The 15,218-nt window shown below is 36.2% G+C and overlaps 1 protein-coding gene across 1 annotated transcript in view; it reads right to left on the bottom strand.

The window, feature by feature from the left end:
• Positions 1–15,218, bottom strand: part of LOC126248793 (uncharacterized) — a 189,537-nt gene that overhangs the window by 36,973 nt on the left and 137,346 nt on the right. The window contains exons 5-7 of the mRNA XM_049950184.1: positions 10,148–10,292; positions 4,660–4,773; positions 1,898–1,991 (exon numbers count right to left, since the gene is read on the bottom strand). Of these exons, the coding sequence (XP_049806141.1) occupies positions 1,898–1,991; positions 4,660–4,773; positions 10,148–10,292 (353 nt within the window). The remainder of the gene's footprint in view (positions 1–1,897; positions 1,992–4,659; positions 4,774–10,147; positions 10,293–15,218) is intronic.

The raw sequence follows: 15,218 nt of genomic DNA on the forward strand, positions 1-15,218 counted from the left end.
TGACCTAGTGTGTGTGATAATGAAATTTCTTAGACACAAGCTGCTGATCGTTAAGGTGATATGTGACAAATATTCTGTAGGTTAAATTTGACATATACAGTATTTACTGCCTTTAAAATCATTTAAGTGTCCCTCTGCCAATAGGTGCAATTAATTTCAGCAGTGTCCAGGGAAAGGGAAGTTCTTTAAAGATTTGTGTTAAAGGGTTTGACATTCAAGTAATCGTCTACAATCTTTGCTACCCATTATAGTGAAATTTATGTGGTGATGAGATGGTATACAGCTGTTTCTCATGATTAGATATTAGAGCATTAATTTAGTCAATGATAAAATGAAATAGGTATTTTTGAAAACATTTTGAACAACAGTGTGTTTCCCACATTATGGTGAATAATAAGAATTTGGTACTTTTACAGACAGGACCATTATGTTAATAGGCTCTGAGGAAGAAAATAACAGCTCTGAAATCTAAGACAATTCTCTTTCTACATTTGTGAGCATCTATTGGCTGTACTCAGAATGTTGCTTTTGAAAGGCAAGTACTGGACAGCCATACTGTCTCTGTAATGGTTTTCTCAAGTGAATAGCCTTTGATACAATTAAAATATGTTTTTGGTTTGGTTTTCTGATCACATTAACATTATTTAGACTAGTTAGAGTGTTGCATTCCTGGTGCATTCACACAAAAATCTGTCAAGTGTTACCCAACATGAGTCAGGAAGAATAGAAATAGGTCACCCTTAATAGCAGCAAAAGCAACTGCTGAACCCTTCTGTGTACATAGTTCATATGCTTAGAAATAAATTAGTGAGAGAATCAATACTTATTTATATTGGTACAATTTTCTCCATTCTTTCTACATAATTTTCAGTGGAGCTGTCCTGTTACCTACTGTAAGGTATTGCATGAGAACTTTCCCTTATTGCTAAGTTACAACTTTAGAGGAATACATTCTTATTTTTGAATTTTCTGGTCAGCACCAGTAATTTCTTTTATCATTTTAATTTGTTACTGTACATTTCCCAAATTATACTGAATAGATCACTATGAACTCTTGTTGTCCTTGGAAGTATGATTTTTATAATTTCTTTACATCTATAGCATAGTGCACATTCTGTCAATGTTGTAGCCAAGTATCTGTAATGTAGTGATAAACTTTTTTCCAGTTGTTTCCTTGATTTCAGCCCTTCTTTATTATGGAAATTTGCTGGATGCTGTCATTTATTTGCTTCACCAAGCTGTATGTCCCCCTCTTGCCTCCTTTCTCTTTTACACATGTTTAAGTTGGGTTGTTTGGGGAAGGAGACCAGACAGTGAGGTCATCGGTCTCATCGGATTAGGGAAGGAAGGGGAAGGAAGTCGGCCATGCCCTTTGAAAGGAAACATGCAGGCATTTGCCTGGAGCGATTTAGGAAAATCATGGAAAACCTAAATCAGGATGGCTGGATGCGGGATTGAACCACCGTCCTCCCGAATGCGAGGCCAGTGTCTGACCACTGCACCACCTCACTCGGTTTACACGTTTGTCTCACTATTATTAAACCAAATTGCCATCATTACCATCTCAGTTTCAGAATACAATTTTATGAATGATTCCTTTTAACCATCACACACTACACAATATTGTTGGACTGCATCAATACTGAAGTTATTTTTTGTCAAATATTCACTTAATTCATAGATTTGTAATGCCATCATGGACTAGCAAGAAACTATAAGTCAGAATTATATTGACAATTTTAGTTTAGTCTGCAGACAATAATAGTTTGTTTATCGCCAACCAGCATTTGGAAAGTCTGTCCTGGTTTTGTCATATTCTGTGCAATGGTGCAGACCTGACAAGTGATTTGACCCAGATCACACTCAGTGTGCCACTGCTATCAATATTACTACTTACCATATGCAGACAATCAGAGTTGTAATTCCAGCTATGGCAACACACAGTGGCAAAATAAGTGCCAGTAATCTTTTAGATTCCTCATTAATGTAACCTGAAAGTGAATTCACTATACATTAATACAGAATGAAAACAAACAAATTGGATAAACAATGGTTTAACCAAAACAAAGGTTTCAGCTTCACCCTTAAAAACTAAATCGAGTATTGTGCCATGAAATATGTTACACAATAGCTACTTAGCTGTTTTAGCAGTTTTAATGGCCTTATCAAGCATAGATTGACAATGACTGAGTGCATTCACTCTGTCACTTTCTAGTTCTTGCTACACTTTTCCTTTAACTATATTGTGATCATGTTCATTTCTGGTAACATAAACTGTAATTTAGTCCTAATTGAGTAAAAAAGTGCCAATTTGAAAATACTAGCAATTCAAGCCTCAAAGAGGTTACACAAGACAAACCTTGCTGATATTCACAATCTTTCTTGGAGAATAGGTACAATACTGAAAACATTATACAGGATGTCACAGAAGGAATGATGATTAAGGATGTGATGGCAATGATCATTCAAAGCAAAAACATTTGGTAAACATGGGCTCTAAAATGCATATCGTACGAGCTGTGAGCACTTCATTACTTAGAATTCTCTCTTCTAAAGAAGACGTGCTTATAGCTCTGAAGTTATGCATTTTAGAGTCCCTGTTTACCAGCCTTTTTGCTTTTAATGATCACTCTTGTCATTTCCCTGAATACTAGCCATTCCTCCAGGGACACTGTATACATATTAGTATTCACACACGAGCAAGTAAGGTAACATATGGGCATCTACGTTGCTTTAGATTTGTAATTATGAAGATTTCACTGTAAACATTGCTTTGGTCTTTCCATTCTACGTTTGGCAGAATTTCAGAAGCATTCATTCTAATTGCTCTTCTATGTTTATAAATTGAAAAGAAGGTATCTGTCTGGAGTTTGTTACATCACTGTTTGTCAATCAGTGTGGCTAGAAACAGATACAGAAAGTAGTGCTACTCATTATGAAAATGTAAGTGTCTAAAAACTTATTGACAGTTTTGGTTCTTAAAAGTCTGTTTCACTTTTCATATAATCAGTGTTCATTCTAAGCTTTTTTGTAATGTTTCTCTAGCCTAATTCACCACTGGGCATAGTCTGCCCACTAGTAGCATAAAAGTTCTCCAAATGGGAATTGAACCCGTTAAAAACTGTCTCGAGTATGTTATCTTCATAACATTGTCCATCAAGCTGTACCTCCAAGGGTCAGAATAGTGATTGTAAGCTAGGTGCTTGGAAAGTTCCCAACTGAAATGCTGATATGTATGCTGGCACAAGGTATGAACTTTAACCTCTACAACCGAACCCTCTCCCCTCAAAGAAGAATCTCTTAGTTCTGAAAGCTAGGTAGTTTAACAGTACTACACATTTCACCTCCTGAAGCTAAGAACTGGGGAGCAATTCTGTCTCATTTGATTTTGTCCAACAATTTTCCTTGATATAAGAAAATTCTCAGGAAACTGTAGCCCTCTTTTTTACTCAAGTAAAAAGATGTATTAATTATTGGTTTTGATTTTGCCACAGTTTTGACCATTGTGAATATCTTATACCAATGCAGAATCAAAACATCTAGCCCATAATAATGTGAGAAAAGAAATGATCTCCAGCTTATCAATGGTGGTCCAAAACAGCTCATTCCCTTTACATTCTTTGCTGTCTGTGCTGACCAATTACCTTTTTTGTACCCATTTCACTCATAATTAGTGATATGCAAGCATTTGCATGACAGCTGTGCAAGTAGCAGTGCACCATATGAGAGGAAATTTCATCAGCCTGACCAACAGTCGTGAATCAATGAGATCACACTTCTTACCAATTAATAATTATGTGGTTTAATTGGCCTGGATGCTGGGCTGCCACTTCAGTCATTGTGCATGTTTGTATGACCACTTAAAATCTCAATGCCATTGTCTAACCTTTCTTTCACTCATTACAGTAGGCATGTAAACTAGGCACAACTTGTTAATTTCAGCAGCTGTAGAATCTTTTACACATAAAAATGTAAATGCATTCTGCAACTGGCAGAGGTATCAATATTTAAAACTCTTTTTTGCTCTCATCCAAAGTGGAACAAGTACTGAATCAAAAAAATTATTACTTTGGCTTTGGAATTAATCAATAGATGGCACTGCCTTTCTGTATCTTTGTTCTCAGCTGCCCATGTTTCAATATAAGCAAACCACTTTTATCTTTTGAATAAACCCCATAAAGGAATTTTGACTGGTACCAAATTCATGGCCTATTCATGTTAAAATCATTGCCTTTGCACTGAGTCTGAAGTAGTTGATAAGTAGGCAAGTACATTAAGTTTGCCATTTTTAGTCACTAACAGTAATATTGTGTCACATTTAACAGTGTATGAAGTAAATGTGCCCACACAGTTTGTGCGCATTTGTTAACTGATCTTTCCTTGTTTTCTAATTAAAACATTTAGAAGCAGAACGTATGTCTACAGTTACAGTACATAAAGACCTATAGATTAATTCTGATGAATGGTCTTGAAAATGGGAGTGGGATTTGATTTCTCAGTGCTAGAAAGAGCAAAGGAGCCATAAATCTGTTAGGTTACATCTGTACTCCAAGTCAAGGGTGCCCATAACCAGGGACAAGGGAGACCACAACATCTCTTCTCACCATAATGTAGTAATGTTAACAAACACTTATATTCACAAAATTTATTCCACACTACCTGTTGGCTGTTGATTGTCATTTATTACAAGCTGTACTCTTTCTTGAGCTACAAGTGTATTGCAGTTCTGCGCAAAATAATGCAAAACAAATTTATCTGATGCAACTTCCAGACCTGAAATTAGAAAATAAGTCTTAATTAAGTAAAGAGAACACATTTTAACTTCCTGTTAACAAAATCACAGCATAGTTGGTCAAACTGAACTTTTATTGTGATAGGTCTGTTGGTGTAAACACTTCGCTAGATTTAGTAACCATTGATTCACAGAATTAAGATGTTCATTCAACACTTAACTACGTCCATTTGCATTTTCATCCAGTAAATGAGCAGTAACATTAAAATATCACAGTTTTACATTTCTTGTATCCAGTATGAGAAGCCTGCTTGCTGTACAAGAGAAAGTTGTGAGTATTTGACAGCTTGGCCAGCCAGGAGAAGTAAGGTAAGGAAGGACACAATTTAAAGTCCCACAAACACTGAGGTGCATTAGAGATGGAGGACTAGCTCAAACTGTGTCAGGATAGTTAAGGAAATCAGCTGTGCCCTTTCAAGGGAGCTGTTTGAACAACTGTCTCAAATGATTGAATCACTGAAAACTCAAATCATGAAGGCCAGACTTTAATTTGAATTGTCTTCCCAAATGCAAGACCAGTATGATAACTACTACACAGCCTCATCCAGTTTGGCCAGCCATAGTTGTTAAGTGAGCAGACAAGGTTGGTTAAGGCAGGCAAGGATGAAGAATCAAGGCACCCAAGACACACACACACACACACACACACACACACACACACACACACACACACACACACACACACACACACACACACACAGGAAAAGTACAACATAAAATTTACAGCAATAACACAAGCTAACTGCAACTGCAAACACGACTCTAGGATTATTATCATAAAAAATAATATTTCAATTATGAGAGCTTACAAAATTAATACCAAATTAACTACTATAACCGTCTGATCATATATGTGTCATATGTAAGCTAGCATTAGTGAATATCTCAGTAAGTTAGAGTTCCAGTCACTCGTGTGTACAAAGAATTCAAGATGAATTCATTAATGTGCCAACACTATTAACCTAGCAGTAGTTTTATCATAATTGCAAGATGAAGCTAAACATTGTAAGTCATGTTGGCAATGCTGATCATGGATTACATCAGACTTGCCACTTATGTCCCTTTCTTCACAATGGCCTAAAGTATTCTCTCAAGTCTGCCACCACCTATGGTGTAAACCATCTGTCTTTTGTGCCACTTATATCTCATTCAGTCATATCAGATGTCAATAGGAAGAAAAGAGGATAATGTCAAGGAATAATGTAATATTGAGGTAATCCTTACTGCAAATAAACCTAAAATCAAGGAAAATGTAGCATTGATTTTATGGGTTTTTCACAGGGGCTAAAAATTTATGATGTAGAATCACAAAAAATGTAAAATCAGGGAATGTAAAATCAGGGAATGTAAAATCAGGGAATGTAAAATCAGGGAATGTAAAATCAGGGAATGTAAAATCAGGGAATGTAAAATCAGGGAATGTAAAATCAGGGAATGTAAAATCAGGGAATGTAAAATCAGGGAATGTAAAATCAGGGAATGTAAAATCAGGGAATGTAAAATCAGGGAATGTAAAATCAGGGAATGTAAAATCAGGGAATGTAAAATCAGGGAATGTAAAATCAGGGAATGTAAAATCAGGGAATGTAAAATCAGGGAATGTAAAATCAGGGAATGTAAAATCAGGGAATGTAAAATCAGGGAATGTAAAATCAGGGAATGTAAAATCAGGGAATGTAAAATCAGGGAATGTAAAATCAGGGAATGTAAAATCAGGGAATGTAAAATCAGGGAATGTAAAATCAGGGAATGTAAAATCAGGGAATGTAAAATCAGGGAATGTAAAATCAGGGAATGTAAAATCAGGGAATGTAAAATCAGGGAATGTAAAATCAGGGAATGTAAAATCAGGGAATGTAAAATCAGGGAATGTAAAATCAGGGAATGTAAAATCAGGGAATGTAAAATCAGGGAATGTAAAATCAGGGAATGTAAAATCAGGGAATGTAAAATCAGGGAATGTAAAATCAGGGAATGTAAAATCAGGGAATGTAAAATCAGGGAATGTAAAATCAGGGAATGTAAAATCAGGGAATGTAAAATCAGGGAATGTAAAATCAGGGAATGTAAAATCAGGGAATGTAAAATCAGGGAATGTAAAATCAGGGAATGTAAAATCAGGGAATGTAAAATCAGGGAATGTAAAATCAGGGAATGTAAAATCGGGGAATGTAAAATCGGGGAATGTAAAATCGGGGAATGTAAAATCGGGGAATGTAAAATCGGGGAATGTAAAATCGGGGAATGTAAAATCGGGGAATGTAAAATCGGGGAATGTAAAATCGGGGAATGTAAAATCGGGGAATGTAAAATCGGGGAATGTAAAATCGGGGAATGTAAAATCGGGGAATGTAAAATCGGGGAATGTAAAATCGGGGAATGTAAAATCAGGGAATGTAAAATCAGGGAATGTAAAATCAGGGAATGTAAAATCAGGGAATGTAAAATCAGGGAATGTAAAATCAGGGAATGTAAAATCAGGGAATGTAAAATCGATGTTCCACTGCAGTTATCCCAATTGATGGTTGGATGATCAGTGTCCTACAATGATTACAGTATGAAGAAACTTGTGTACTATTTAACTGAGGTTCTTTCTAAAGTTTCCAGTTACATCAGGAGGTAAGCAGCAGTTGATAGAAGGGTCTAATTATAATTTTATACCAAAACTATCTCACGTGAAGTTTCACTTTCTATCCCTGTAGACTCAAGTTTGTCTACTGCAACAAATACACCACCATCACTTCCCATTAGCCTATCCTTTCAATACAGGTTTAAACTTCCGCCAAAAATCTTGCTGCTGTCAACTTTGGTTATTAACAAGATTTCTGTGTTATGAGTTTCACTGTTTTTTAAAAGAGCCTCAAATTCTGGCACTATCACAAGTGCTTTGGCAGTTGACTCCTGGGACAGAAATACTCTCACTTGTGGGTGACCTTCCTTTGGATCTTGCATTGATACCTCTGGGTTTCCTACAGCTATTGTTACCTGAACTGGATGATAGTTGTCAAAAAAACATTGTGAGCATCCCACACACAACTACCTGGTTAGCAGCCTCTGATTTGTAGTACACACTTGATCCTTTTAGGGGAACCCTATAGCCCAAATCTAAGAAGTCACAGCCTAACTTGTCACAGTACCTCTGCAGTCTGGCTCAAGTCTTACACTTGTCTCAGACCTAGGGGACCACAATCCATTTTGGAGCTTTGGTGAAGCTCCACAAGGAGCACTAGTATTCTCAACCTTCTCTTCTAGCCACTAGCATGATCAAAGTACAACCTGCAAGTCCAGACCACAGGCTCGTTTTTCCCCCACATGAACCACAGGCTGCAGTTGGTTCCACCACGTTCCTTAGTGATTACCAGAATACCCTCTTCAATATGTTGAATGGGTCACCCAAGCGCACCGAGTGCACGTAGTGTTCCATCTTATCCCTTGATACTATTTCCATATGGGGTACCAATATTTACCATACATTTGAACTGCAAGATGATTAATAGACCCCTATCTGTTATGTTTGACTTCCCTTGACGTGGGACTAAACACCATTCCATGACATGTGAAGTGAGTCCCACTGGTTCTGTTTTGGCCTTAGTGTAAGACAGTACCTTGTTTACCAGACACATTGACCTGCCCCCAATACACCATTCTCAGTCAAATGGAAGTGATAGGTCCTTTATTTTCTGCAGGAGAGACAACATCCACAGGAGAGGAAGGGGTTGAGATATCTCTGGTACATGACTCAGTAATCCTCCAAACACTCGTTAGCAGCAACTTTTACTTCACTTCCTTGACAGCAGTCAGAGCAGTGTCCAGCTGACTACATACAGCAGCTAACTTATCCATGCCCGATAACAGCATCCACAGTGGGGCTGCATTGTGCCCGGTGCACTGTTTTACAGAACAGAAAACAGTAACTTTAAAGTAATGTTCCTGATTCTCTTAATTTGTTGGTCTGATACACTGCAATTATCAGCAGCCTCTTACGACCTAAGCAAGTAACAGCCAAACAGATCCGTTTTAACAACAAAAGTTTTGCACAATTTCCTGTTCTCGTAAACAGTTTTTAGGTTATGGCCAATAAAAAAAAATCAGGAGTACTGTGAATTTATGAAAAATGCAAGCAATGTACACCTCAGTTAAAGGAATACTAGCTGAGGTGATATAATTTTGTTAATAACTTGTTTAATACTGTGTTGATATTATCGTGAAAAGGTGCAAAGTGATTAATAATTTTACTGTTTTCTTGCATAATTTATGTAAAGGTAATTAGCTTTAAATTTGAATGATTTTCATTAAATATACAACTTCAGTATAGTAGTATATGATGTCTCAGAGCATTTAAGCTTCATCAGAAAGTAGGTGAGCCTTTTTTCAGCTAGCTTTTGTTGGCATTTCTCAAAGTACCTGTCAGACTGTGGCACCAAGAAGATTCAGTGGGTGCTTACTGGATGTTATTGTCCAGCATTCAGGCACGTGATCTGCTTCAATGTTTCGTACTTATCTATGGCTATAAATCAATGATTATAAATTCCTATCACCACATGTATGTTGTAGGTGTTACCACAGACCTTCTGTAAAAGTTTCCCCTAATATGGACACACACTGTAAACCCCTGATGTCAAAATATAAAGGTATCAGTGCCACATGATTTCAGTTTCCCATGTCTCTAGCACCACAATCTGCACTGTAATGAAATGTGCTGTTATATCATACCCATCCTGGTAATAACTTAAGCTAATGTCTAATATGGGAACTGACGACATTTCAGTCGCATGACAAACTAAACTATTCCACTCATTACAACAGCCATTCTGCCTTAGCTGCTTATTAGTATCTAATACCTTTGCAAACATAAATACCAAAGAACTTCCAAGATTCTGCTAGCATGTTCTTGGACAGATAAAAATCATTAATAGCAAGATGACATAACATTTTGCATCTACATAAAACGACTTGCTATTTATTAAAGTGATGTAAAATTTATTTTAATGTCATTTGGACCTTAAATTTTTTGAATAAGATGCAAACACAAAAAGTTTTTTATGTCAGTTTCATTTCTTTCCAAGAGTATGAGGTTCCACACTGATTTAGAAATAAATACTGTAAATCAATCTTCATAGAGCCTTTACATTGTCTTTAGTTATCATGATTTCCGATCCCAAAGTTATTATTTACCAACTACAAAAACACTTCGGAAAAACCAATCATTTAAAATGTGTGTGCAAAAAGCACCAGAAAGTATTTAGAAACTCAATTATGCACAAATAGTAAGTATTTCATTGCAAAAACAAACCACACTCGAGATAGCTGTCACTGGATATTTTTAACTGCGTCTAGAAAAAAGAGCATACCTACTTTTAGCAGTGAAATTTTCATCAGTTCCTTCTATGAAATGTGTTTCCTCCTGATAATCTACCCAGCTTAATGCAAGAATTCTTTTGCTCATCCTTTCTTCATTGCCAGTAATGTTCTTGTAGCTTTGAAATTTGATAGGTGTAACCTGTAAAAACAATTTTTGTCAGATTATGAATGCAGCATGCAGAGATTCCTGATAATATATTGCAGATATAAAATAAGCAATAATTACCATTAAGTACTTCAGCATCATTATTTGGATCACTGATACTGATATGAGATATTACAGTTACTGATTAAAAAGAAGTCACCTCATACTATTTGCATTATTACTACTAAATACTTCCACAAGAACATGAAAAATCGTCATAGACTTTCAATTACTTCACAAAGCTTTGAAAGGATGGTTTACAATATGATAGTGGTTAGTATTTGTGAGTGCTCATTTCCTGAAAAAGTGAGTTTCGGGCACTGTAGGTCATCTTGTAGCTTAGAACAAAGCTTCAGCCACCATATCAATGTGGGTGTCTCTGTTGACTAGTTACCCACCCATGACATGATTAATCATAAGACACTTAAGGAAAGACTATAGCCTTCACCTAATAAGGCATGTCTAGCTCATATGGCAATTCTTCAAAAGTTCAAAATTTGACCCCTTTTAAACTCACTTGACCATAGGAGTGAGTGTGTTTCTGTGCTTCAAACTTTGCCTTTTTTCCTCAAGAATTACAGGTAGATAGTAGTTGCTCTGGCAGCTATATCATCTGCTGGTAGATGCGATTGGAACCATTATCACAATAACTGCTACCCCAGGTGGCATCTGCAGTTATTCGACTTCAAATACAGTTTTGAAGCTGGTAATATTAGTTAGTTAGTTTGTTTGTTTGTTTGTTTGTTTGTTTGTTTGTTTGTTTGTTTGTTTGTTTGTTTGTTTGTTTGTTTGTTTGTTTGTTTGTTTGTTTGTTTGTTTGTTTGTTTGTTTGTTTGTTTGTTTGTTTGTTTGTTTGTTTGTTTGTTTGTTTGTTTGTTTGTTTGTTTGTTTGTTTGTTTGTTTGTTTGTTTGTTTGTTTGTTTGTTTGTTTGTTTGTTTGTTTGTTTGTTTGTTTGTTTGTGTCCTTTTATCACATGTAGTACAGTGTACAGGATGATATTGGACTTATTACTGAGTTCAAAATGATACATATTTAAATAATCATTTTTCAACATGCTACCAATTTCAATAGTTGTTCTTACAATGATACAATGTTACAAATTACAGTAGCTTTAGTTCTTAACAGTTATTCTGGTCCAAATATTCCTTTACTGAGTATAAACAGTGGTACTGTAGATATTCTCCGACAGATCTTTCAAAAGCACTAATACTTTTTAAGCATTTCATACTATTTGATAGTCTATTATAGAGTTTAATACCCAGATAGCATGTACCTTCCTGATACAAACTGGTACTGGCTGGGGGTACATGCAAGTTATATTTTATTCGAGTATTATAATGATGTATATCTTTGTTTTTTAAAGTATTATCATCATTTCCAATCATACTTTTTTACGTACATTAGTGTGTCAACAATAAACATACATGGTAGAGGTAGTATATTCAGTGCTTTAAATATTGATTTGCAGGACTGTCGAGCACCCCTCCCTGTGATAATCCTAATGGCTCTTTTTTGTATTCTGAAAGTCCCTTGAGCTGCTGGGGAATTTCCCCAGAATATGAGTCCATACTCGAGATGGGCATTGAAGTACATATAATAGGCACACAATAGTGCCTGTTCATTTATGCATCATTTGAGAACCCTAAGAAGAAACAGCCCGTGCTCAGCTTGGCATTAATTTGTTCTACATTTTTGTCCCATTTTAAGTCTCTTTGTATCCATATGCTGAGAAATTTTGTAGCCTCATCATTTGCAGTAGGGTGTTGATTAATTTTTATTTCTGGATATATCAATGTGGTGTTTTGGTGGTTATGGAAATTTAAGGCTACTGTTTTGTTGTAGTTTATTATCAACTGATTTTCTGCTGTCCAATTACTTAGATGTTTTGTAACTGTGTTTACTTCTTGTATATCTTCATTTTTTGCTGCTTTTACCAGTATTGTTGTGTCGTCAGCAAACAGTATTACTTTGTGGGAATCAATATGTATATCCAAATCATTGATATATAACAAGAAAAGTAGGGGTCCCACTACCGACCTTTGCGGTACCCCGTAAGTGATTGGGCTTTCTGATACATATTCTGTGATTATTCGTGCTTTATCATCTGTATGTCTGATACTTTTTGTTTACGGTCACTGACAAATGAACGAATCTAATCATTTGCCAACCCCCTAATTCCATACTGCTCTAGCTTCTTCAATAGGGTTTTGTGGTTTACCATATCAGAGGCTTTGGTTAGGTCTAAAAATATACCTGTTTGTTGTTTTTCATCTATTGTTTTTAATACAGTAGATATGCATTCATAGATTGCTGTCTCAGTTGATTTCTTGCTTCTAAAGCCATGTTGAGTATTAGATAGCACACTATTTTTGTTTATAAACTTTAACAACTTACTACACAATTTTTTCTATTACTTTTGAGAAACAGGATGTTAATGTAATGGGACGATAGTTTACTACTTCATCTTTGTCACCAGCTTTGAAAATAGGGATGACTTTTGATGTTTTTAGTTGATCTGGAAAGATGCCTGACTCTAGGGAACAGTTGCATAAGTGAGTAAGGGGGTCAATCATATTTTGGATACAGAGTTTTAGGATTCTGTTTGGTATACCATCAATTCCTGCTGAGTATGTTGTCTTTAGTTCTCTGACAGCCTTCAATGTCTCCTCCCTGCTTACTTGGTCCACAAACATTGAAAATTTATTACTGTTGCACTTTACCACTTGAAGCTGAGTTTAACTAAAATTAGTTTTTATTAAATTTTCAGCTATCCCAGTGAAGTATTTGTTGAATATGTTTGCTGTTTCTCTAGGCTGTAAAATCTTTTTATTGTTACTCGACACATTGTGATCAGTGTGATCATAATGGACATTTCACGTTAATTTCAGATTAATAAATATTAGATGGGTTAAAAACTATGATACAAGAATAAGCTGGAGATCAGATTGTTATAGATACAATAATATGTAATTCATATGAAATGGGAAATAATTTAACAACAGAAAGTCAAGGATGGAATAACAACATTATGAAATGGATAGATCACTATTTATCATCATATAAAGGAGACACTGAGTAGCAGACAAGCACAACAAAAAGACTGCTCTACATGTAAGCTTTTGACCAAACGGGTTTCTTCCTCCCTACAATAGACTGAGCTGCAAGACCTGTCCCATACATCCTCCCACCACCGCCAGTTCCAATTTGGTCACGGACATCTGTTCCAACAAAGACAGGTCTACCTGTGAAAGTAGCCATGTGATCTACAAACTAAGCTGCAACCACTGTGGTGCTTTCTAGATGGGCATGGCAACTAACAAGCTGGCTGTCCGCATGAGTGGCTACCAACAAACTGTGGCCAAGGTTGGACCATCCAGTTGCTGAGCATGCTGCCCAACACTTCACTTCAATGACAGGTTCACAGCCTGCACCAAACCTTCCAAAACTAGTTTTTCTGAATTCCACAAGTGGGAACTACCTGAAATAGATTCTACGTTCCTGTAGGTCACCTGACCACAAACTTCACTAGTGCCTGTCCTCCACATCCCCTCTGTATCTTTAGCAGCAATCTATCCATTCATAATATTGTTGGGAAATTAAGTAGATTTGTTCTGTTCACTTACTAAATTTTTCTTTTTCCATTAGTTGAGTCTTTACAGGCAGTTCATTAGTAGGCTTTTTTGTATGAGGGGCAGGAGTTTACTATTTATGTTCAAAATTAAGACTACCTTATAGGCCAGTTTATACCTCCTAATGTATTCTTGATAAAAAAAGTTTACTAGATTTTAGTAGACATCTATGATTTAAGTTGCATACCACTTAACTTCATAATCATTCTTTCCTTTTTAGACAGATTTCCTTCAACAGATGCCACTATAAAGTAGTGATTGATCAAATTCTGCAACCATCTTTGATACCAATGTACTAAACTGCATGTAATGCAAAGTTTACCAAGCTCAGCCTTTCAGACAAAGATTATGGGAAGAATGACTTAACTGTGTCTTATGAACTTAAATATGTCTTTGCTTGTATTTTAATGATACCTTTAAATGTGTAGCCTCATATTTTGAGAAATACTGAATTTAATATCTAAACTATTTGATTAAAATTATCTGCACACCAATTTGTGGACATTAATATGGGCTATGTGCACCTTTCATCTTTATGATTGCTTCACATCTGCTGGCAACACGCACAGTGATGCCGCTGAATGTCTAGAGGAATGGCAGTCCTGAAGAGCTGAAACCGGATGACACAGGGATATGGACAGATTTGTTTTTTATCTCATCCTAAAGGTATTCGATTGGGTTCAGGTCAAGACTCCTAACATACCATCCCATTTCAGGAATGATGTCCACAAATTGTCTCCCAGATGCTGCTTTATGACAGGGTGTTTGTCATGCTAATGCAATCAATCTCTAAATTGCTCCTCTGTTGTTCACAGTACACAATACTGTGAAATGTATTCACATCCTTCTGCATTGAGTGTTTTCTGAAGTGCAATAAGGGGACCACGCACTAACCACGAAAAAACCCTCTTACTGTTCCACCACCACCACCACCACCACCACCACCACCACCACCACCACCCCTTTCACTGTCAGCACTACAAATGACAGGTAATGTTATTCATGCTTTCACCAAAAACAAACCCTTCCATTGGATTTAAACAGGATACAACATGATTCTTTATTTTTCTTTTTTTTTTTTTTTTGTTGTTTAAGGGTGCTCAACTACTGAGGTCATTAGCGCCCAGTTACAATTGTTAGAGCACATAGAATCTAGTAAACCTAAAGGGGGGGGGGGGACACCAGAAAGTTCTTACAAAGATGCAGATAAAATAACTGAAGGAGTTATATGTCTTTGGACAAGCCAGTCAAAGTAATGAAATGAAAAACACGAGCAGCTGCTCGAGCGTC

This window comes from Schistocerca nitens, chromosome 1, assembly GCF_023898315.1.
Source record: "Schistocerca nitens isolate TAMUIC-IGC-003100 chromosome 1, iqSchNite1.1, whole genome shotgun sequence".
Taxonomy (NCBI): domain Eukaryota; kingdom Metazoa; phylum Arthropoda; class Insecta; order Orthoptera; family Acrididae; genus Schistocerca; species Schistocerca nitens.